Genomic DNA, 22,823 nt, shown 5'->3' on the forward strand with positions numbered 1-22,823 from the left:
TTATTTTTTCAAAAAAACAGCTTTTAGCTTTGTTGATTTTGCTATGGTCTCTTTAGTTTCTTTTGCATTTATTTCTGCCCTAATTTTTAAGATTTCTTTCCTTCTGCTAACCCTGGGGTTCTTCATTTCTTCCTTCTCTAATTGCTTTAGGTGTAGAGTTAGGTTATTTATTTGGCTTTTTTCTTGTTTCTTGATGTAAGCCTGTAATGCTATGAACCTTCCCTTAGCACTGCTTTTACAGTGTCCCATAGGTTTTGGGTTGTTGTGTTTTCATTTTCATTCATTTCTATACATATTTTGATTTCTTTTTTGATTTCTTCTATGATTTGTTGGTTATTCAGAAGCGTGTTATTTAGCCTCCATATGTTTGAATTTTTAACAATTTTTTTCCTGTAATTGAGATCTAATCTTACTGCACTGTGGTCAGAAAAGATGACTGGAATGATTTCAATTTTTTTGAATTTTCCAAGACCAGATTTATGGCCCAGGATGTGATCTATTCTGGAGAAGGTTCCGTGTGCACTTGAGAAAAAGGTGAAGTTGATTGTTTTGGGGTGAAATGTCCTATAGATATCAATTAGGTCTAGCTGGTCCATTGTGTCATTTAAGGTTTGTGTTTCCTTGTTAATTTTCTGTTTAGTTGATCTATCCATAGTTGTGAGTGGGGTATTAAAGTCTCCCACTATTATTGTGTTACTATTAATTTCCTCTTTCATACTCGTTAGTGTTTGCCGTAAATATTGCGGTGCTCCTATGTTGGGTGCATATATATTTATAATTGTTATATCTTCTTCTTGGATTGATCCTTTGATCATTATGTAGTGTCCTTCTTTGTCTCTTTTCACATCCTTTATTTGAAAGTCTATTTTATCTGATATGAGTATTGCGACTCCTGCTTTCTTTTGGTCTCCGTTTGCATGAAATATTTTTTTCCAGCCCTTCACTTTTAGTCTGTATGTGTCTCTTGTTTTGAGGTGGGTCTCTTGTAGACAGCATATATAGGGGTCTTGTTTTTGTATCCATTCAGCCAATCTTTGTCTTTTGGTTGGGGCATTCAACCCATTTACATTTAGGGTAATTATTGATAGGTGTGGTCCCGTTGCCATTTACTTTGTTGTTTTGGGTTCACGTTTATACCACCTTTCTGCATTTCCTGTCTAGAGAAGATTCTTCAGCATTTGTTGAAGAGCTGGTTTGGTGGTGCTGAATTCTCTCAGCTTTTGCTTATCTGTAAAGCTTTTGAATTCTCCTTCATATCTGAATGAGATCCTTGCTGGATACAGTAATCTAGGTTGTAGGTTATTCTCTTTCATTACTTTCAGTACGTCCTGCCATTCCCTTTTGGCCTGGAGGGTTTCTATTGATAGATCAGTTGTTATCCTTATGGGAATCCCTTTGTGTGTTACTTGTTGTTTCTCCCTGCTGCTTTTAATATGTGTTCTTTGTGTTTGATCTTTGTTAATTTGATTAATATGTGTCTTGGGGTGTTTCGCCTTGGGTTTATCCTGTTTGGGACTCTCTGGGTTTCTTGGACTTGGGTGGCTATTTCCTTCCCCATTTTAGGGAAGTTTTCAGCTATTATCTCCTCGAGTATTTTCTCATGGCCTTTCTTTTTGTTTTCTTCTTCTGGGACGCCTATGATTTGAATATTGGGGCGTTTCACATTGTCCCAGAGGTCCCTGAGGTTGTCCTCATTTCTTTTGATCCTTTTTCTTTTTTCCTCTCTGCTTCATTTATTTCCACCATTTTATCTTCTACCTCACTTATCCTATCTTCTGCCTCCATTATTCTACTCTTGGTTTCCTCCAAAGTGTTTTTGATCTCATTCATTGCATTATTCATTTTTAATTGACTTTTTTATTTCTTCTAGGTCTTTATTAAACATTTCTTGTATCTTTTCAATCTTTGTCTCCAGGCTATTTATCTGTAACTCCATTTTGTTTTCAAGATTTTGGATCATTTTTATTATCATTATTCTAAATTCTTTTTCAGGTAGATTCCCTATCTCCTCCTCTTTTGTTTGACTTGGTGGGCATTTTTCATGTTCCTTTACCTGTTGGGTATTTCTTTGCCTTTTCATCTTGTTTAGATTGCTGTGTCTGGAGTGGACTTTCTGTATTCTGGAGGTCTGTGGCTCCTTTTTATTGTGGAGGATTACTCAGTGGGTGGGGTTAGACGATTGGCTTGTCAAGGTTTCCTGGTTAGGGAAGCTTGCGTCAGTGTTCTGGTGCGTGGAACTTGATTTCTTCTCTTTGGAGAGCAGTGGAGTGCCCAGTAATGAGTTTTGAAATGGGTCTATGTGTTAGGTGTGACCTTGGGCAGCCTGTATGTTGATGTTCAGGGCTATGTTCCTGTGTTGCTGGAGAATTTGCATGGTATGTCTTGCTCTAAAACTTATTGGCTCTTGGGTGGTGGTTGGTTTCAGTGTAGGTATGGAGGCTTTTGGACGGTCATTTATTACTTAAAGTTCCATGTAGTCAGGAGTTTTCTGGTGTTCTCAGGTTTTGGGCTTAAGTCTCCTGCTTCTGGATTTCAGTTAGTCTCAGGACTTCTCCAACTATACAGCACTGATAATAAAACTTCTAGGTTAATGGCAAAAAGATTCTCCCCGGTTAGGGACACCCAGAGAGGTTCACAGAGTTACATGAAGAAGAGGAGAGGGAGGAGGGAGATAGAGATGAGCAGGACGAGAAAAAGGGGCTCAAGAGGAGAGAGACAGATCTACGCAGTTGTCTGCTCCCCGAGTGTTCTCCGTAGCTCAGACACCTACAAAGATTCACAGAATTGGATTGGGAAGAGAAGCGGAAAGGAGGAAATAGAGGTGTTCTGAGGTAGAACACAGAGAGTCAAGATTGGGAGAGAATAATCAACACACTCCTGAATAAAAATGGGAACTGAATTTCGGTTAAAAAATAGGGCTTCTCTTTTTTTTTTTTGTAAGGTTATAGTGTATTGAAAATGAAAATTAAGGAGTAGTAGAGGAATACTAGAGGACTTTAAAAGAAATAAGAGAAAAAGAAAAATAGAAAATAGAAGAGAAAAAGGAAAGAAAAAAAGAAGAAAAAAGAAAAAAAGAAAAAAAAAGAAAAGAAAGAAAGAAAGAAAAAAAAAAATTTTTTCCCCTAATTAAAAAAAATCGTAAAAATCTATGAAAATGAAAGTTAAGGAGTAATGGGGGAGTAATAGGGAATTTTAAAGGAAAATAAAAGAGAAAAAATTAAAAAAGAAAAAAAAAATTTTTTTCTTACTTAAAAAAAAAAAAGTAAAAATATATCTAGGAATTTCTCTGGAGCTGTTGCGGTCAGTGTGGGTTCGGCTCAGTTTCAGATAGCTCCTTGTTCCAGCTTACACTTCTCGATATCTACAGGGCCCTTCCGGTGTAGCCGGTGTTTTCTACAGGGATTTTAATCTGTTGCACCGGTCACTTCTGAGGCGGTTCCCTTTGTTTATTTGGCTTCCGTTTGCCGGTCTCTTCAGAGCCTCATTTCCGCCCTGACACAGGCGGGCGGAGGTGGACTCTTATTTAGGTAGCTAGTTCCGTCGCTCTGAGGGGAGGGGCTGGCGCTGCCGGGAGGGGCGGACGCTGCTTTCTCCGTCTGTGCTGCTCAGGCTCCCGGCTGTTCTATATGGAGCGCGCCCCGCGCTATGCGAGGTTCCAGCCCTCGGGTGTTCCACAAAAGCGTGGAACAAAAAGCTGCGCCTGCTCTCTGTGCCTTCCCCGTCAGAGTGGTCCAGGCAGCCAGGGGCTTGGTGGGCGCACTCTCCCCAGGTGTGGCGCGCCCACTCCCTTCCGTGGACCCAGTCTCAGTTTCCGCTGGCGCCAGTCGGGTGCGTGCGCTTTCTGCCCTCCGGTCCCCAGCCCCAGTCCCCGCCCGCGCCGGTAGGGTGCCTGCGCCCTGTGTCTCTCCGCGACCTTCCCCTCCCCCCTGCCTCCTGCCTCCTGCCTCTGGCAGGGCTGGGCCGGTCTGCAGCCTGCGAGCTCTTCTTTGGACTTTCTCGGTCCCTTTGTTCTGCAAACGGACACTGCCGGGTTAATTTTCTCTCTCTCTTTTGCTCTCCCACAGTTCAAGTTGGCAACTCACAGAAACTCCCTCCGGTTGTCCTCAGGGCACTCAGGCCCAGACCCTACCCCAAGCAATGCCGCCTAAGACTCCCTTCCTGGGACGGATCTCCGTCCTTAGCTCTTTTGTCTCACTTTTTATCTTTTATATTTTGTCCTACCTCCTTTCGAAGACAATGGGCTGCTTTTCTGGGCGCCTGATGACCTCAGCTAGCGATCAGAAGTTGTTTTGTGAAGTTTGCTCTGGGTTCAGTTACTCTTTTGATGAATTTGTAGGAGAGAAAGTGGTCTCCCCGTCCTACTCCTCTGCCATCTTGGCTCCTCCCCCTCTTTCACTTTCATCAAGAGGCTTTTTAGTTCCTTTTCACTTTCTGCCATAAGGGTGGTGTCATCTGCATATCTGAGGTTATTGATATTTCTCCCGGCAATCTTGATTCCAGCTTGTGCTTCTTCCAGCCCAGTGTTTCTCATGATGTACTCTGCATATAAGTTAAATAAGCAGGGTGACAATATACAGCCTTGACGTACTCCTTTTCCTATTTGGAACCAGTCTGTTGTCCCATGTCCACTTCTAACTGTGACTTCCTGACCTGCATACAGGTTTCTCAAGAGGCAGGTCAGGTGGTCTGTTAATACCATTTCCTTCAGAATTTTCCAAAGTTTATTGTGATCCACACAGTCGAAGGTTTTGGCATAGTCAATAAAGCAGAAATAGATGTTTTTCTGGAACTCTCTTGCTTTTTCGATGATCCAGCAGATATTGGCAATTGGACCTCTGGTTCCTCTGTCTTTTCTAAAACCAGCTTGAACATCTGGAAGTTCTCGGTTCACATATTGCTGAAGCCTGGCTTCGAGAATTTTGAGCATTACCTTACTAGCGTGTGAGATGAGTGCAATTGTGCGGTAGTTTGGACATTCTTTGGCATTGCCTTTCTTAGGGACTGGAATGAAAACAGACCTTTTCCAGTCCTGTGGCCACTGCTGAGTTTTCCAAATTTGCTGGCATACTGAGTGCAGCACTTTCACAGCATCATCTTTTAGGATTTGAAATAGCTCAACTGGAATTCCATCACATCCACTAGCTTTGTTCGTAGTGATGCTTTCCAAGGCCCACTTGACTTCCACATTCCAGGATGTCTGGCTCTAGGTGAGTGATCACACCATTGTGATTATCTGGGTCGTGAAGATCTTTTTTGTATAGTTCTGTGTATTCTTGCCACCTCTTCTTAATATCTTCTGCTTCTGTTAGGTCCATGCCATTTCTGTCCTTTATTGAGCCCATTTTTGCATGAAATATTCCCTTGGTATCTCTAATTTTTTTGAAGAGATCTCTAGTCTTTCCCATTCTGTTGTTTTCCTCTATTTTTTTGCATTGATTGCTGAGGAAGGCTTTCTTATCTCTCCTGGCTATTCTTTGGAACTCTGCATTCAAATGGGAATATCTTTCCTTTTTTCCTTTGCTTTTTGCTTCTCTTCGTTTCACAGCTATTTGAAAGACCTCCTCAGACAACCATTTTGCCTTTTGCATTTCTTTTCCATGGGGATGGTCTTGATCCCTGTCTCCTGTACAATGTCACGAACCTTTGTCCATAGTTCATCAGGCTCTCTGTCTATCAGATCTAGTCCCTTAAATCTATTTCTCACTTCCACTGTATAGTCATAAGGGATTTGATTTAGGTCATACCTGAAGGGTCTACTGGTTTTCCCTACTTTCTTCAGTTTAAGTCTGAATTTGGCAATAAGGAGTTCATGATCTGAGCCAGAGTCAGCTCCCGGCCTTGTTTTTGCTGACTATATAGAGCTTCTCCATCCTTGGCTGCAAAGAATATAATCAATCTGATTTTGGTGTTGACCATCTGGTGATGTCCATGTGTAGAGTCTTCTCTTGTGTGGTTGGAAAAGGGTGTTTGCTATGACCAGTGCGTTCTCTAGTGTCTCATAAATCAAGCTGCCATTTGTCTGAGGATGTATTTCTGGGGTTTCTCTTTTCTTCAGGTAATCTATTTTTCTAATACTGCCCCAATACCAAATTGTCTTAATTACAGATTTCTAAGAAATTTCCACTTTTCTTTCTCTCTTCTGAAACTGATTCATCTTTGATAAACTGATTAACTCTTCACCTACACAGACAAATGCTTAAATTGAATTTATTTTTTGCCCCTGTGGAAAGTATGTCATAGTTTCTATCCCCTACAGCTCTCTCATATTCTAAGGTCATCAGCCGCACCCCAGTCTTAGAAGCAATACTGAAAAGCCATATCACTAGTCCCAAGAAGGGCTGGGAAACGGCGGTATTAAGGAAGAAAAATCCACTATCACTGCGAGAAAAATGTCCCAAGCATGTGGTCTGATGGTGAAGTAGGTTTGTTATCATTTTTAATTACACAAACAAAAATCCACTCTAATGCATTTCTTTGACAGACACTGTACATCTATATAGTATGTGTATCTGTTTATGTAGCATAAGCATATGAGGATATTAAAACATCTAAGTTGGAATTTGCAAAATATGGCCCTAAATCTTTTAAAAACTTCATCTTAAACAGAAACTACTACAAGAATATTTTGGGAATACAGGGGACTTAGAAAGAAGAGAATAGAGAAAGTTACCTGGAAGTGAGGCTCTTTGAGTATACCAACCAGTTCTGCCACATCTTCATCCACATTTATTAGAGGGCTGATATCTTCGAGAATTTCATTGACTAATTCCAAGTTGTTATCACTGACAGCTTCTAGTTTTGAATCTTCTAGCCTCTCATGAGCCTGAAAAAAATACCAGTATATTTTATATACTGTATATAACACACTGCTTTGCTCAGACTGTGGTTTTCTTCTTGAAAACTTTTGAAAGTTTTAAAAGATATTACTTGATGGTTTGATCTACTGAAATCAAATCTTTCAATCAGAGGTAATATACAGATTTCACAGTAAATGTTATCATGCAGTATGATAAACTTTGGCCTCTATTCCTACCCTAAAGATAATGGAAAACTCATTTTTATAACTAAATTACGGAAAAACTGAATAGGCCAATGATAATTTTAAAAGTTTTTTAAATGTAGTATATTGCCTACCCAACAGAATTTCCTAATGACATTCTAGTTTAGGCTCAAATGATACTGTTTATGCTTTATTTTGGAGAAGGAAATGGCAACCCACTCCAATACTCTTGCCTGGAGAATCCCACGGACAGAGGAGCCTGGCAGGCTACAGTCCATGGAGTTGTAAGAGTTGGACATGACTTAGTGGCTAAATGACTAAACCATACTTATTTGATGATTAAGCACAATAAAAATAAGGGCATAACCATGATATGGATTATCATTTAAAAAACAATGAAAATCATTTTGAGAATCCCATAATCCTAAAGTTACAATTTTCCATTTTGAAAATTCAGCAAAAAGGACAATTCAGGAAAGGCAATTCTTGAACTTTTCCACGGAAAATGAACCATCAATTACATTGTCATGGGAAATAAATAGTCCTAAATATTCTTTAACAGTGGCAGTAAAGCAGAGTTTTAAATTCAGACTCAGAATGAACACTATAAACAGTCTGTATCTTTTAAGTGTTGTTTTTCTGATAAACAGTTGCTGTCTGATTTTGAAGACAAGTAAAGCATAATTTATTTGGCCTCATCTTGGGGCATGTGGGATCTTGCGTCCTTGACCTGGTATTGAACCTATTGAGCACAGAGTTTTAGCCATTGGACCACCAGGGAAGTTCCCTGGTGGCTCAGGGGGTAAAGAATCTGCCGACAATGCAGTAGACTCAGGTTCAAACCCTGGGTCAGGAAGATCTCCTTGAGAAGGGAAGGGCTGCTCCAGGAGGAAGTGAAGTGAGTACTCCAGTACTCTTGCCTGGAGAATTCTGTGGAGAGAGGAGCCTGGTGGGCAATAGTCCATGGAGTCACAAACTTGGACATGACTGAGCAACTAACATCTTACAGGAAAAGCATAAAGATTTAATTTATAAATGAAACCTTGTAAGATGACAAGTTTTACACTTAAATATTAAGTTCTAGTTCTGTGAGTGAAGGAAAAAATTGCAAATTTCAAGTGGTTACAGTATTGTTTAAACGTTATCTGATACCTATAATACTGTACATGTTATTTCTACCATACAGAGTGGATCCTTCGGAATTCTAATACACCTTCTATTTCTTTTACTTTTAAATATTTTATTTAAAAAATCATTTCACACATATCAATGTAAAATTGTTAATGAGCTATCTCACATTCTTGGCTTTTGTATCTCATCTTCTAAATCATACACCTTCTAATTTTAAAAATGCATTTTTTTCATTTAAATATATTTTCCAGATAATTCACAACATTGTCACAATGTTGTCATAATGACATAAATATAAGTGGAAGAGAGGGGCTATTAGCAACACTTTAAAGGAATACCTCCAACGAAGAAATTTTAAGTCATATGAAATAAACTGATAAGAAGAAATTATAATTTTTATGAAACAAAACTGTCAAAAAGACCATGTGTAATTTAAATAGAGCAATGAGTTTCTATTAGATTTAGATGTGAAAAGTGTTAAGACGACTAGGGGATGCCACTAAGAGCGAGAACAGGTAAATCTATAATTTTCTTAAACCTAACAGAAGCCTGACAAAGAGAAGATGATGAGACCATTTAACATATCATGGAATGATTATAACCACTAAGAAAAAAAAATAAAATAATATACACAACTACTTAGCTCTTATAAAACAAGCTGGAAATATTGTTTTTTACTTATGTATTCATTTATTTTTTGGCTGGGCTGGGTCTTATTGGTGCTATGCACATGCTTTCTTCAGTTGCAGAGAGTGGGGCTACTCTCTAGTTGCAAGGGTTTCTCACTGCGGTGGCCTCTCCTGTCGTGGAGCACGGGCTTCGGTATTGCAGCTTATGGGCTTCAGAGTGCAGGATCATCAGTTGTGGCACATGGGCTCAGGTGCCCTGTGGCATGTGGGATCCTCCCCGACTAGGGATCAAACTAGTGCCTCTCACACTGTAAGGTAAATCCTGAACCACTGGACCAGCAGGGAAACCCTTGCTAATTGTTTTAATATAAATATTTGTTGTTTAAAAAAAATCCAATTTAGCATGATTAACCTTGCAAATAGTCTTAATACTCTAACAATAGTATATGAAAGCTTAAAAAAAGGAAGAAAAGAACCTGAACATTTATTGAAGGTTTTTGTTTTGTGCCAGTAAATATATTCTAAGTTCAGTATCAGAGTGTGCATGTGTGTAGTCAGCTAAGGTAGGTATGTTGTTATCATCATCACCTTATAGACACAGACCCTGGTAATGCAAAATGAGATAAAGTGACTGCCTGAGTTCACACTACTGGTAAGCAGCTAAGTGAGGTAACATCATCAAACTTGAGCTCTTACCTATTAAATCTTATTCAACTTTTTGATTATACAGTAGGCTACCCTATCATCATCTTACAGTTAATTATTTAATCTAAAATATTATACATTATTATCAATCATGTACAAGTGTGATATATGCTCTCACTGACTGCTAGTTGAGTTGCTTCTTAGCATGGCTCCTTCGTGTAGATGTGCTAAATTATACTCCTATGGTTCAAGATGACCACCCACACTGTCCATCTCCATCCTCTTGCTCAAAGAGCTATAAGAATTACCTGTTGCTCCAGGGAACAGATGATGACTGGCTTAAAATTTTCAGGTACTAAAGCCAATATATTTTCTATAATATCCTATGTTACTTTTTGATTAAATTGAAGTCTTCAGGAAAAGTAGAGGAACAGGAAAGATCACAGGCTTGGAAACTCTAATACCTTTCCCTTCCTTTCTATCTTCACTGATCTTATTGCTCCTAAGCTGTGAGAGGACAGGAGGGAATGTGGAAAGACTACCTACAAGAGAGAAAGAGGAAGTCAAGTAGAAGGCAGAAATGTGCTACAAAAACAAACATACCTGAAGGTGTCTGCCCATCAACCCTACAGATTGCTTCTACGGTAGGAAAAAAATGTCACTACACAACACATAAATCCTCAGAGAAAGAAAATGTTTCTAAGTGAAACTGCAGCTATAATTAATACAGAAAATCAATTTCTGAAATACAGTTGGGTTCAATTAATATAAACTTTAGTATTTCCAAGAAAGCAACTATAGGTCAATATTTGTTAATATGTAACTTTTTAAGTTCTTGTATAATGTGAAAGAAGTTGAGACCTCAAGTCAAAATTTATTTAGTAGCTTTCAAGAGGCAAGTCAGGGAAGTCTGGTGTGCTACAGTCTATGGGGTCACAAAGAGTCGGACGCAACTGAGCTGACTGACTGACTGACTGACTGAAGAGGCAAGTACCAACTTGAATTTAACTAATCAAGCAGGCTTCCCAGGTGGCGCTAGTGGTAAGAAACACACCTGCCAATGCAGGAGACTTAAGAAATGTGGGTTTTATCCCTGAGTCGGGAAGATCCCTGGGAGGAGGAGATGGCAATCTACTCCAGCATTCCTGCCTGGAGAAGCTCATGGACAGAAGGGCCTAGAGGACTATAATCCATAGGATCACAAAGGGTCAGACACTACTGAAGTGATGCAGCTCACACAATCAAACAAAACGACAAAGGAAATACTGAAAACTTACCAGAGACAGAAATGAATCATATATGCTATTTGAATAAATGTGTCTTGTTTCCTTTAAGAAAAAGAATTATTAGAAATCTAACACAACTCAATAAAAATATATTTCTCCTGCCACAAGCACTTGGAAGAACATGCCATAACTGACTTTGTAGAATACCTGGAGTTGACACAAATATAGTCTAGCCCTCTTGTATGTCTAGTTCTAAGAATCCTATTCACCACTGCACCTTAGAAAAATGAACTGCAGGGAAGAAAGAGTTCTTTCAAAACTTCTGGGTATTTTGCGCAAGCACAGTTCGTCCACGCTGGTAAACAAAATTTTTAACAAAAGTTGTGCACTGTACGTAAAGTGACAAATGCTATTATCTAGTAACGATAATGTTATAATTATTATGTGTAGTAACCTTATCTTTCTCCCTTAAAAACAAAAATACTATATATTGTTTCTTTTTAGAACATGGCTAAATATACAGTAGTTGCTAATTAAGTACTTCTTTAAAAAGCGATTAAATAAATAGGAGATAAGAGTGACTGTGGCCAACAGACATCTTTTATTCCAGAGATTTTTGATCTAAGACAACAGCAATCCACAAATAATTAAAAATTGGTAAAAAAATTTGAGCAGAAAGTAGAAATGAGACAAAAGAGAATGGAGAATTCAATTTTTACTTTGCTACTACATACATGTCAAAAAAGGTGAGATATGTTTTGTTGAAAAAATGCATGAAATAAGTATAACTAAATTAGAATTGAATTATTTAATGAGTAAAGAATTTGTCATCTAGTGAACCAAAAAAAGCTCAAATTCTTAGATTAGATAAACTATCTCTAGGTACTCAGGGAGTTGAGCCACTCTTAGAGATAACTGTAGAATTAGGAGAACCAAACAGATGTCAAAAAACTAAAAATGAGAATCTTTACAAAAAATATTCACAAAATAAATCTTCACAAAAAAGGAAATTCAAATACTTCTTAAACATATGAAAAGATACACAATCTCCTTCATAAGAGAAATGCAACTAAAACTATGCTGAAATATTAATTTCTTTATGAGACTGGCAAAGATAAAATTCTGGTAATATACTATGTTGTTGAGAGTACGTCAGAAGACACTTACACATTTTTTTTTCTGGTGGGAGCACACTAGTGAGCAGTATGACTATAACAACCAAAATCACACAATTCTTTTAACATTTATCCTAGAGATATACATACAGGTGTAAAATAACATGTAGCAAGACTGCATATTACAGCATGACTTATATGTAAAAAAGCCATCTAAATATTTACCAGAAGTTTGACTAAAATTTTTTTGATATACTCAATACAATGGAATATCATGCCACCTTTAAAGAGAACAAAGGTTCTTTGTAGATATTGATATGAATATGTAAAAAAAAAAGTCAAGGTTTAGAACACAGAATACAGACCCACAGGTACTATTATATTCAATAGTGAATATTATTGTATTTAACAGGTAGTTTTCCCCTAAGATTGGAAACAAGAAAGTCTGCTCTCATCACTGTATTCAACATTTGTACTCAATCTCCTAGACATGACAATTAGTGATCGGGATGAGGAATACATGTAAATCCATGGCTGATTCATGTCAATGTATGACAAAAACCACTACAATATTGTAAAGTAATTAACCTCCAACTAATAAAAATAAATGAAAAAAAAAAAGAATGTATATGTATATGTTTATCTGAGTCCCTCTGTTGTACAGCAGAAATTAACACAACACTGTAAATCAATTATAATTCAATTAAAATAAATAAAAAGGCCAATGAAGAATGTTCCAAAAAAAGAAATAAAAGGCATTCAGATTATAAAGAAAGAAGTAAAACTATCTTTATTCATAGATTCGTATTAAGAAAATCCTAAGGAATCCACTGAAAAACTATTGGAACCAATATACAAGTCAAGTAAGATTGCAGGATAGAAGATTAATGTACAAAAATCAATATACTATATACCAAAAATGAACAATCTGAAAAGAAAATTAAGAAAATAATTCCATTCACAATAGCAGTGAGAAGAGTAAAATACTTAAGCTAATTTTAATGAAAGTGAAAACTCATACTCTGAAAACTATAAAACATTGTTGAAAGAAATAAAGATTTAAATGAAAAATCACTTCATGATCATGGATCTAAAAACTTTGTGCTGTTAAGATGGTAATACTCCCTTAGAATAATCAATACAATGTCTACTGGAATCCCAGAAGAGTTCTTTGTAGAAACTGACATACTGATTCTAAAATTTGTATGGAATTGCAAGGCACCCAGAACAGCCAAAACAATTCTGAAAAAGAATAAAGTAGAAGATTCACATTTTCTGATTTCAAAACTTACTACCAAGCTACAGTAATCAAAACAGTGTGTTACTGTCTTAAAGACAGACATACAGAGCAATGAGATAGAAGAGAGTCCAGAAATAAATGCTCACATGTACAGTCCAATAATTTTTGACAAGGGTGGCAAACACAGCTGGGAAAACTGGATATTCACATATAAGAGAATGAAAATCGATCACTATCTAACACTATATGAAACAACTTGAAAATGGATCAAAGACCTAAACCTAAGACCTAAAACTGTAAAACTATGAGAAGAAAACAAAACAGAGTCAAAGCTTCATAACACTGTAAATGGCAGATTTGTTGGCTATGACACCAAAGGCAGAGGCAACAACAGAAAAAAAAAAATAGGTAAAAGTATTTCTTGAGAATTAAAAAAAAAAAACAAAAAACAACAACAAAAAAACTATGCACCAAAAGATAATATCAAGACTAAACAGGTAACCGACCAAATAGGAAAAATATTTGCAAACCACATATCTCATAAGGAATTAATAGCTAAGATGTATATGTAAAACTCCCAATATTCAACACACACAAAAACAACTTGATTCAAAAAATGGGCAAAGAATCTAAATAAACATTTCCCCATAGATATACAAATGGCCAATAAGCACATGAAAAACAATCAGTGAGGGCTTCCCTTGTGGCTCAGCTGGTAAAGAATCCACCTGCAATGCGGGAGAACTGGGTTCGATCCCTGGGTTGGGGAGATCCCCTGGAGAAGGGAAAGGCTACTCACTCCAGTATAATGGCCTAGAGAATTCCATGGACTATATAGTCCATGGGGTCACAAAGATTCGGACATGACTGAATGAAAAAAAAGAAAAACAATCAGTGAGCCTAAAGATATGCCAATAGAAACCTCTCACACTGAAATCAAAGATAAAAAAGGAATGACACAAATGGAATAGAACAAATCTAAGGACTGTGGGACGACTACAGGAAGATGTAACACACATATAAGGGGAAGAGCATACAAAGAGAAACAGAAGAATACTTGAGGCTATAATGACAGAATTTTAAAAAATTAATGATAGACACCAAACTACAGATCCAGCAATATGAGAGATCATCAAACAATCATATTCAAAGTGCAAAAATCAAAGACAGAGAGAAAAGTTTGAAAGAAACTGGAGGAAAAATATTCTTACCTATGGAGGAGCAAGGATAAGAATTACACAGGACTTTTCTAGAAATCAAGGAAGCAAGAAGAGAGTGTAGTGAAATACTTAAAGTATAGAAAGAAAAAATCCTATCAACCTAGAATTATAGGTACACAGTCAAACTATCCTTCAAAAATGAAGTTTTTTGAAGGAGAAATAAAGACTCTGTCTGACAAAGACTGGGAATTTATTGCTAATAGACCAGCCTTGAAAATAACATTAAAAGAGGTTCTTCAGAAAGAGGAAAATAATATATGTCCAAAAACCAGATCTCCATTAAGAAAAAAAAAAAGGCATTAAAGAAAAAATAAATGAAAGTAAAATAAAATCTAAAAAAAATTCTTACTCTAATAGATTAACTCTTCAAAATTAATAGCAACAATGTATTTGGTGGTTATAGCTTATGGATAAATGAAATGACTGACAGCTATGTTATAAGAGAGAAATTGTAAATACTCTTGTAAGATAGTTACTTCATGTGCAGTAATACAGTGAAGTAAAATAGGGGACATGGACTGAGATTAGTTGTAAATCTTTATTTTAAAATCAAGGGGAAACCACTAGAAATAAATATATAAAAAGGAGAAAAAATGAAATCATAAAATGCTCAATTAAAACAGATGGCAGAAAATGAATAGAAGACCAAACAATAAGTAAAGAAGACTTACGTATCTTGCTGTCTATAAAAAAAAAAGACCACTTTAAATGTAAAAATAGATGTAGATTGTACAGTAGTTTGAACATTCTTTGGCAATGCCCTTCTTTGGGACTGGAATGAAAACTGACCTTTCCCAGTTCTATAGCCACTGCTGAGTTTTCCAATTTTGCTGGCATATTGAGTCCAGTACTTTAATAGCATTACCTTTCAGGATTCAAAATAGCTCAGCTGGAATTCCATCACCTCCACTAGCTTTGTTCGCAGTAATGCTCCCTAAAGCCCACTTGACTTCACACTCCAGGAATGACTGGCTCAGGTGAGTGACTACATCATCATGGTTTTCTGGGTCATTAAGACCTTATTGTACAGTTCTTCTGTGTATTCTTGCCAACTCTTTTTAGTCCCTCTGCTTCTATGAGGTCCTTGCCATTTCTGTCCTGTGCCATTGTGCCCATCTTTGCATGACACGTTCCCCTGGTACCTCTAATTTTCTTGAAGAGATCTCTAGTCATTCCCATTCTATTTCTTCCTCTATTTCTTTGCACTGATCACTGAGGAAGGCTTTCTTATCTCTCCTTACTAGTCTTTGGAAATCTGCATTCAGTAGGATATGTCTATCCCTTTCTTCTTTGCCTTTCACTTCTCTTCTTTATTCAGCTCTTTGTAAGGCCTTCTCAGATAATCATTTTGCCTTTTTGCATTTCTTTTCCTTTGAGGTGGTTTTGGTCACTGCCTACTGTACAATATTATGAACCTCCATCCACAGTTCTTCAGGCACTGGATCAGATCTTATCCCTTGAATCTATTTGTCACTTTGACCGTATAATAATAAGGATTTGATTTAGGTCATACCTGAATAGCTGAGTGGTTTTCCCTACTTTCTTCAATTTAAGTCTGAATTTTGCAATAAGAAACTCATGATCTGAGCCACAGTCAGTTCCAGGTGTTGTTTTTGCTAACTGTATGGAGCATCTCCATTTTTGACTGCAAAGAATATAATCAATCCGATTTCTGTATTGACCATCTGGTGATGTCCATGTGTAGAGTCATCTCTTCTGTTGTTGGGAAACGGTGTTTGCTATGCCAAACAATGTTTAAAATACGGCACAGCTGCACTCATTTCACATGCCAGCAAGGTAATGCTCAAAATCATTCAAGCTAGGCTTCAAGAATATGTGAACTGAGAACTTCCAGAGGTACAAGCTGGATTTAGAAAAGGCAGAGGAAGCAGAGATCAAACTGCCAACTTCCGCTAGATCATAGAAAAAGCAAGAGAATTCCAGAAAAACATCAACTTTGCTTCACTGACTATGTAAAGCCTTGACTGCTTGGATTACAATAAACTGTGGAAAATTTTTAAACAGAGATGAATACCAGATGACTTTACCTGCCTCCTGAAAAACCTGTATGCAGGTCAAGAAGCAACAGTTAGAACTGGACATAGAACAAAGGACCAGTTCAAAATTGAGAAAGGAGTACGTCAAGGCTCTATATTGTCACCCTGCTTATTTAACTTCTATGCAGAGTACATCATGAGAAATACCGGGCTGGATGAATCACAAGCTGGAATCAAGATTGCCAGGAGAAATAGCAACAACCTCAGATATTCAGATGATACTACCTAATGGCAGAAAGTGAGGAGGAACTAAACAGCCTCTTGATAAAGGTAAGAGAGTGAAAAAGCTGGTTTAAAACTCACTATTCAAAAATGAAGATCATGACATCCAGTCCCATCACTTCATGGCAGACAGATGGGGAAAAAATGAAAAGAGTGGCAGATTTTACTTTCTTGGGCTTCAAAATCACTGCAAACGGTGACTGCAGCCATGATATTAAAAGATACTCATTCCTTGGAAGAAAACCTAGACCGAAACATCACTTTGATGACAAAGGTCCATGGAGTTAAAGCTATGGTTTTTCCAGTAGTCATGTACGGATGTGAGAGTTGGATCATAAAGAAGGTTGAGCACCAAAGAATTGATGCTTTTGAAATGTGGTGCTGGAGAAGACTCTTAAGAGTCCCTTGGACTGTAAGGAGATTAAACCAGTCAATGCTAAAGGAATCAATCCCGAGTATTCATTAAAGGACTGATGCTGAAGTTCTAATACTTTAGCCACCTGATGGGAAAAGCTGACTCAATGGAACAGACTCTGATGCTGGGAAAGACCAAGGGCAGGAAGAGAAGGGGACGACGGAGGGTGAGATGGTTGGATGGCACCACCAACTCAAGAGACATGAGTCTGAGCAAACTCTGGGTGAAGGATAGGGAAGCCTGGTGTGCTATAGTCCACAGGGTCACAAAGAGTTGGACACAGCTTAGCAACTCAACAACCACAGGTAGATTAAAAGTAAAATAATGGGAAGGATATACCATGCTAACATTAATCAAAAGAAAGCTGGGGTAGCTATATTAATTTTAGACCGTCTTCAGAACAAGGAAAATGATCAGGAACAAACATTCAGTTCAGTTCAGTCAGTTGTGTCTGACTCTTTGTGACCCTTTGTAGCACACCAGGCTTCCCTGCCCATCACCAGTCTCGTAGCTTGCTCAAACTCATGTCCATCAAATTGATGATGCCATCCAACCATCTCATCCTCTGTTGTCCCCTTTTCCTCCTGTCTTCAATTGTTCCCAGAATCAGGGTCTTTTCCAGTGAGTCAGTTCTCTGCATCAGGTGGCCAAAGTACTGGAGCTTCAGCATCAGTCCTTCCAATGAATATTTAGGACTGATTTCCTCTAGGAACAGACATTACATAATAATAAGGACACAACAATCCATAATGTAAATGCTCCTAACAGTAGAGCATCAAAATATGTGAAGCAAAATGTGATAGAACTTCAATATGAAACAGATTAGTCCACTATTGTAGCTGGACTAATACTCCTCTAAGATCAAGCAGGCAGAAAATAAGTAAGGACAGAGTTGAACTGAACAAAAACATGAATCAATTTCATCCAACAGCAGAGTGCACATTCTTCTCAAGTTCACATGAAACTTTCACCAAGCTAGAACACAGCATGGACCATAAAACACACCTGAACAAGTTTATAAGAATAAAGAGCATATAAAGTATAATGAAAATTCCACCTACACTTGTTGGAGACCCGTCAACACACTTCTAAATAAGACATGGGGCAAAGACAAAATCTCAAGAAAAATTAAAAAAAAAATCTGAACTAAATGAAAATGAAAATACAACTTATAAAATGTATGGGCTGCAGTGAAAGCCGTATTTAAAGGGAAACTTATAGCACTGGATGCATATTTAGAAAAGAATAAAGATCTAAAATAAATAATCTAAAAGCTTCCACCTTAGGAAACTCAAAAGATCAAATTAAATACAAACTAAATAAAAGAAATAATAAAGCACTGAGCAGAAATAAATGAAATTGAAAACACAAAATCAAAGAAACCAAAAGCAGGTTCTTTGAAAAAACTGAATTGATAAACTTCTTACCAGCTTAACTAAGAAAAAAGAGAAGATATGAATTTACTAATATCAGAAATGAAAGAGCCCATTACTACTAATGTCATGTATAATAAAGGAATGGTTGGACAATCCATGCACATAAATTTGATGACCTAAGTGAAATGGAACAATTCCTTGAAAAACATAATTCACCAAACTCACAAAAGGAGATACGGATAATCTGAGTAGCCCTATATCTGTTAAAGAAATTAAATTAATAATAATAACCTTCCAAAATCACCAGGTCCAGATGTTTTCACTGGTAAATTCTACCAAATATTTAAAGAAGAAATTATACCAATTTTTTAAGTCTCTTACAGAAGGCAAAGGAAACACTTCCTAACTCTATCTATAAAGGCCAGCATTGGAATGCAAGGATTCTTTAATATCCGCAAATCAATCAATGTAATACACCACATTAACAAATTGAAAGATAAAAACCATATGATTATCTCAATAGATGCAAAGAAAGCCTTTGACAAAATTCAACACTCATTTATGATTAAAACTCTCCAGAAAGCAGGAATAGAAGGAACATACCTCAACATAATAAAAAGCTATATATGACAAACCCACAGCAAGCATCACCCTCAATGGTGAAAAATTGAAAGCATTTCCCCTGAAATCAGGAACAAGACAAGGGTGCCCACTCTCACCACTACTATTCAACATAGTGTTGGAAGTTTTGGCCACAGCAATCAGAGCAGAAAAAGAAGTAAAAGGAATCCAGATAGGAAAAGAAGAAGTGAAACTCTCACTGTTTGCAGATGACGTGATCCTCTACATAGAAAACCCTAAAGACTCTTCCAGAAAATTACTAGAGCTAATCAATGAATATAGTAAAGTTGCAGGATATAAAATTAACACACAGAAATCCCTTGCATTCCTATATACTAACAATGAAAAAACAGAGAAATTAAGGAAACAATACCATTCACCATTGCAACAAAAAGAATAAAATACTTAGGAGTGTATCTACCTAAAGAAACAAAAGACCTATACATAGAAAACTATAAAACACTGATGAAAGAAATCAAAGAGGACACAAACAGATGGAGAAACATACGGTGTTCATGGATTGGAAGAATCAATATTGTCAAAATGGCTATTCTACCCAAAGCAATCTATAGATTCAATGCAATCCCTATCAAGCTACCAACGGTATTTTTCACAGAACTAGACCAAAGAATTTCACAATTTGTATGGAAATACAAAAAACCTCGAATAGCCAAAGTAATCTTGAGAAAGAAGAATGGAACTGGAGGAATCAACCTGCCTGACTTCAGACTCTACTACAAAGCCACAGTCATCAAGACAGTATGGTACTGGCACAAAGACAGAAATATAGATCAATGGAACAGAATAGAAAGCCCAGAGATAAATCCACGAACCTATGGACACCTTATCTTTGACAAAGGAGGCAAGGATATACAATGGAAAAAAGACAACCTCTTTAACAAGTGGTGCTGGGAAAACTGGTCAACCACTTGTAAAAGAATGAAACTAGAACACTTTCTAACACCATACACAAAAATAAACTCAAAATGGATTAAAGATCTAAATGTAAGACCAGAAACTATAAAACTCCTAGAGGAGAACATAGGCAAAACACTCTCCGACATAAATCACAGCAAGATCCTCTATGACCCACCTCCCAGAATATTGGAAATAAAAGCAAAACTAAACAAATGGGACCTAATGAAACTTAAAAGCTTTTGCACTACAAAGGAAACTATAAGCAAGGTGAAAAGACAGCCCTCAGATTGGGAGAAAATAATAGCAAATGAAGAGAAACAGACAAAGGATTAATCTCAAAAAAATATACAAGCAACTCCTGCAGCTCAATTCCAGAAAAATAAATGACCCAATCAAAAAATGGGCCAAAGAACTAAACAGACATTTCTCCAAAGAAGACATACAGATGGCTAACAAACACATGAAAAGATGCTCAACATCACTCATTATCAGAGAAATGCAAATCAAAACCACAATGAGGCCGCACACACCAGTCAGGATGGCTGCTATCCAAAAGTCTACAGAGCAATAAATGCTGAGAGGGGTGGAGAAAAGGGAAACCTCTTACACTGTTGGTGGGAATGCAAACTAGTACAGCCGCTATGGAAAACAGTGTGGAGATTTCTTAAAAAACTGGAAATAGAACTGCCATATGACCCAGTAATCCCACTTCTGGGCATACACACTGAGGAAACCAGATCTGAAAGAGTCATGTGCACCCCAATGTTCATCGCAGCACTGTTTATAATAGCCAGGACATGGAAGCAACATAGATGCCCATCAGCAGATGAAGGGATAAGGAAGCTGTGGTACATATACACCATGGAATATTACTCAGCCATTAAAAAGAATTCATTTGAACCAGTTCTAATGAGATGGATGAAACTGGAGCCCATTATACAGAGTGAAGTAAGCCAGAAAGATAAAGAACATTACAGCATACTAACACATATATATGGAATTTAGAAAGATGGTAATGATAACCCTATATGCAAAACAGAAAAAGAGACACAGAAATACAGAACAGACTTTTGAACTCTGTGGGAGAAGGTGAGGGTGGGATGTTTCAAAAGAACAGCATGTATACTATCTATGGTGAAACAGATCACCAGCCCAGGTGGGATGCATGAGACAAGTGCTCGGGCCTGGTGCACTGGGAAGACCCAGAGGAATCGGGTGGAGAGGGAGGTGGGAGGGGGGATCGGGATGGGGAATACGTGTAAATCTATGGCTGATTCATATCAATGTATGACAAAACCCACTGAAATGTTGTGAAGTAATTAGCCTCCAAGTAATAAAAAAAAAAAAAAAAAAAAAAAGGCCAGCATTACTTAATACCAAAACCAGAAAAAGATATTACATGTTATTATACATCTGTCAAAACCCATAGAATGTACAACAGAAAGATTGAACCCTAAAGTACACTATGGACATTAGCTAATAAGGTTTAAAATTTATGGAAAAATTGAGCAGAAAACACAGAGAATTCCCATATATCTGCTCTCCTATCCCTAGTTTCCTTTAGTCACATCTGGTATCAACACGGTAAATGCTATAATTAATGAGCCAGTACTGATATACCATTATTAATTAAAGCCTATAGTTTATTTATTATGGTTCTTGTACAATTCCAACGGTTTTGACAAATGCATAAAGTCACTGATACACCTTAATAGTATCATACAGAATAGCTTCACTGCCCTAAAAATGTCCTGTGCGCCACCAATCCACCCCTCCTTTGTATCCCCCAAATTCTGGCAAGTACTGACTTTTTTTGGTACTGTCTCTATAGGTTTTGCTTTTTACAGAATGTCATATGATTGGAATCATACAGTGTATAGCCTTTCAGACTGGCTTCTTTTACCTAGTAAAAAGCGTTTAAGGTTACTTCATGGCTTTGTAATTCATTTCTTTTTATTCCTGAGTAATATTCCATTGTATGGACGTACCACACTTTGTTTATCCACACACCTACTGAAGGGCATCTTGGCTGCTTCCAAGTTTTGTCACTTATGAATAAAGCCATTACAAACATTCATGTGTAGGTTTCTGTGTGGACACAAATTAACAGTTCACTTGGGTAAATGTCAAGGAGCACAATCATTGGATTATGTGGTAACACAATGCTTAGCTTTGTAAGAAATTGCCAGTCTATCTTCCAAAGTAGTTGTACCATTTTGCATTACTGGTACCATACCAGCGATAAATGAGCAGCTTTCTTTTTAGGATATATGTTCTGCAAATATTTTCTTCTAGTCTGTAATGCACCTTATTTTTCTTAATGGTGTCTTTTTCAGGGGAAATATAATTAATCAAAGTTTTCATTATGCCTCATGCTTTTTATGTCTTATCTAAGAATCTAAAGTCACAAAGTTTTTTTTCCTTATGTGTTCTTTTAGAATTTTTTAGTCTTCGCTCTTACTTTTAAAGCTGTGATCTATTTTTAGCTAATTTTAGGATACAGAGTGGGGGGAAAAGGTTTTTTTTTTACATATGAATATTCAACTGTTTCAGTGACATTTATTGAGAAGACTATTATTTCTTCACTGAATTATCATGGTGCAAAAAGTCAGTTGGCTACACATGTGGTAGTCTCTTTTTGGACTCTATTCTGTGCTGTTGATCTATACATTGATACTCCATTGTCTTTATTACTACAGGGTCACAATAATCCTTGAAATCCTTCCAGGTTGTGGAAGGCATCAAATTTTGTACTTTTCCAAATTGTCTGGTCTCGGCCCATTATAAACTTCGGTATGCACAGTAGAAATTTTGGCTGGGATTATATTGAAACTTCAGCTCAGTTTGCAAAGAATTAACATTATAAGATTATTGAGTCTTCCAATTCCTTTATTTATGTAAGTATACATGTATACCTTTAAGCAATGCCTTTTAGTTTCCAGTTTACAGGTCTTACACATATTTAAAAAATTTATTCCTATTACATTAAATTACTATTTCCAATCTGT

General features: G+C 37.0%; 2 protein-coding genes across 3 annotated transcripts in view; one reads left to right on the forward strand and one right to left on the reverse strand.

The window, feature by feature from the left end:
• The window catches only part of PALS2 (protein associated with LIN7 2, MAGUK family member), a 53,068-nt gene extending 43,042 nt beyond the window's left edge, over positions 1 to 10,026 (reverse strand). The window contains exons 1-2 of the mRNA XM_043464230.1: positions 10,009 to 10,026; positions 6,671 to 6,901 (exon numbers count right to left, since the gene is read on the reverse strand). Of these exons, the coding sequence (XP_043320165.1) occupies positions 6,671 to 6,901; positions 10,009 to 10,026 (249 nt within the window). The remainder of the gene's footprint in view (positions 1 to 6,670; positions 6,902 to 10,008) is intronic.
• Positions 1 to 22,823, forward strand: part of VPS41 (VPS41 subunit of HOPS complex) — a 409,984-nt gene that overhangs the window by 270,858 nt on the left and 116,303 nt on the right. The gene's annotated exons all lie outside the window — the stretch shown is intronic.

The sequence above is a fragment of the Cervus canadensis genome, chromosome 3 (genome assembly GCF_019320065.1).
Source record: "Cervus canadensis isolate Bull #8, Minnesota chromosome 3, ASM1932006v1, whole genome shotgun sequence".
In the NCBI taxonomy this organism is placed as follows: Eukaryota; Metazoa; Chordata; class Mammalia; order Artiodactyla; family Cervidae; genus Cervus; species Cervus canadensis.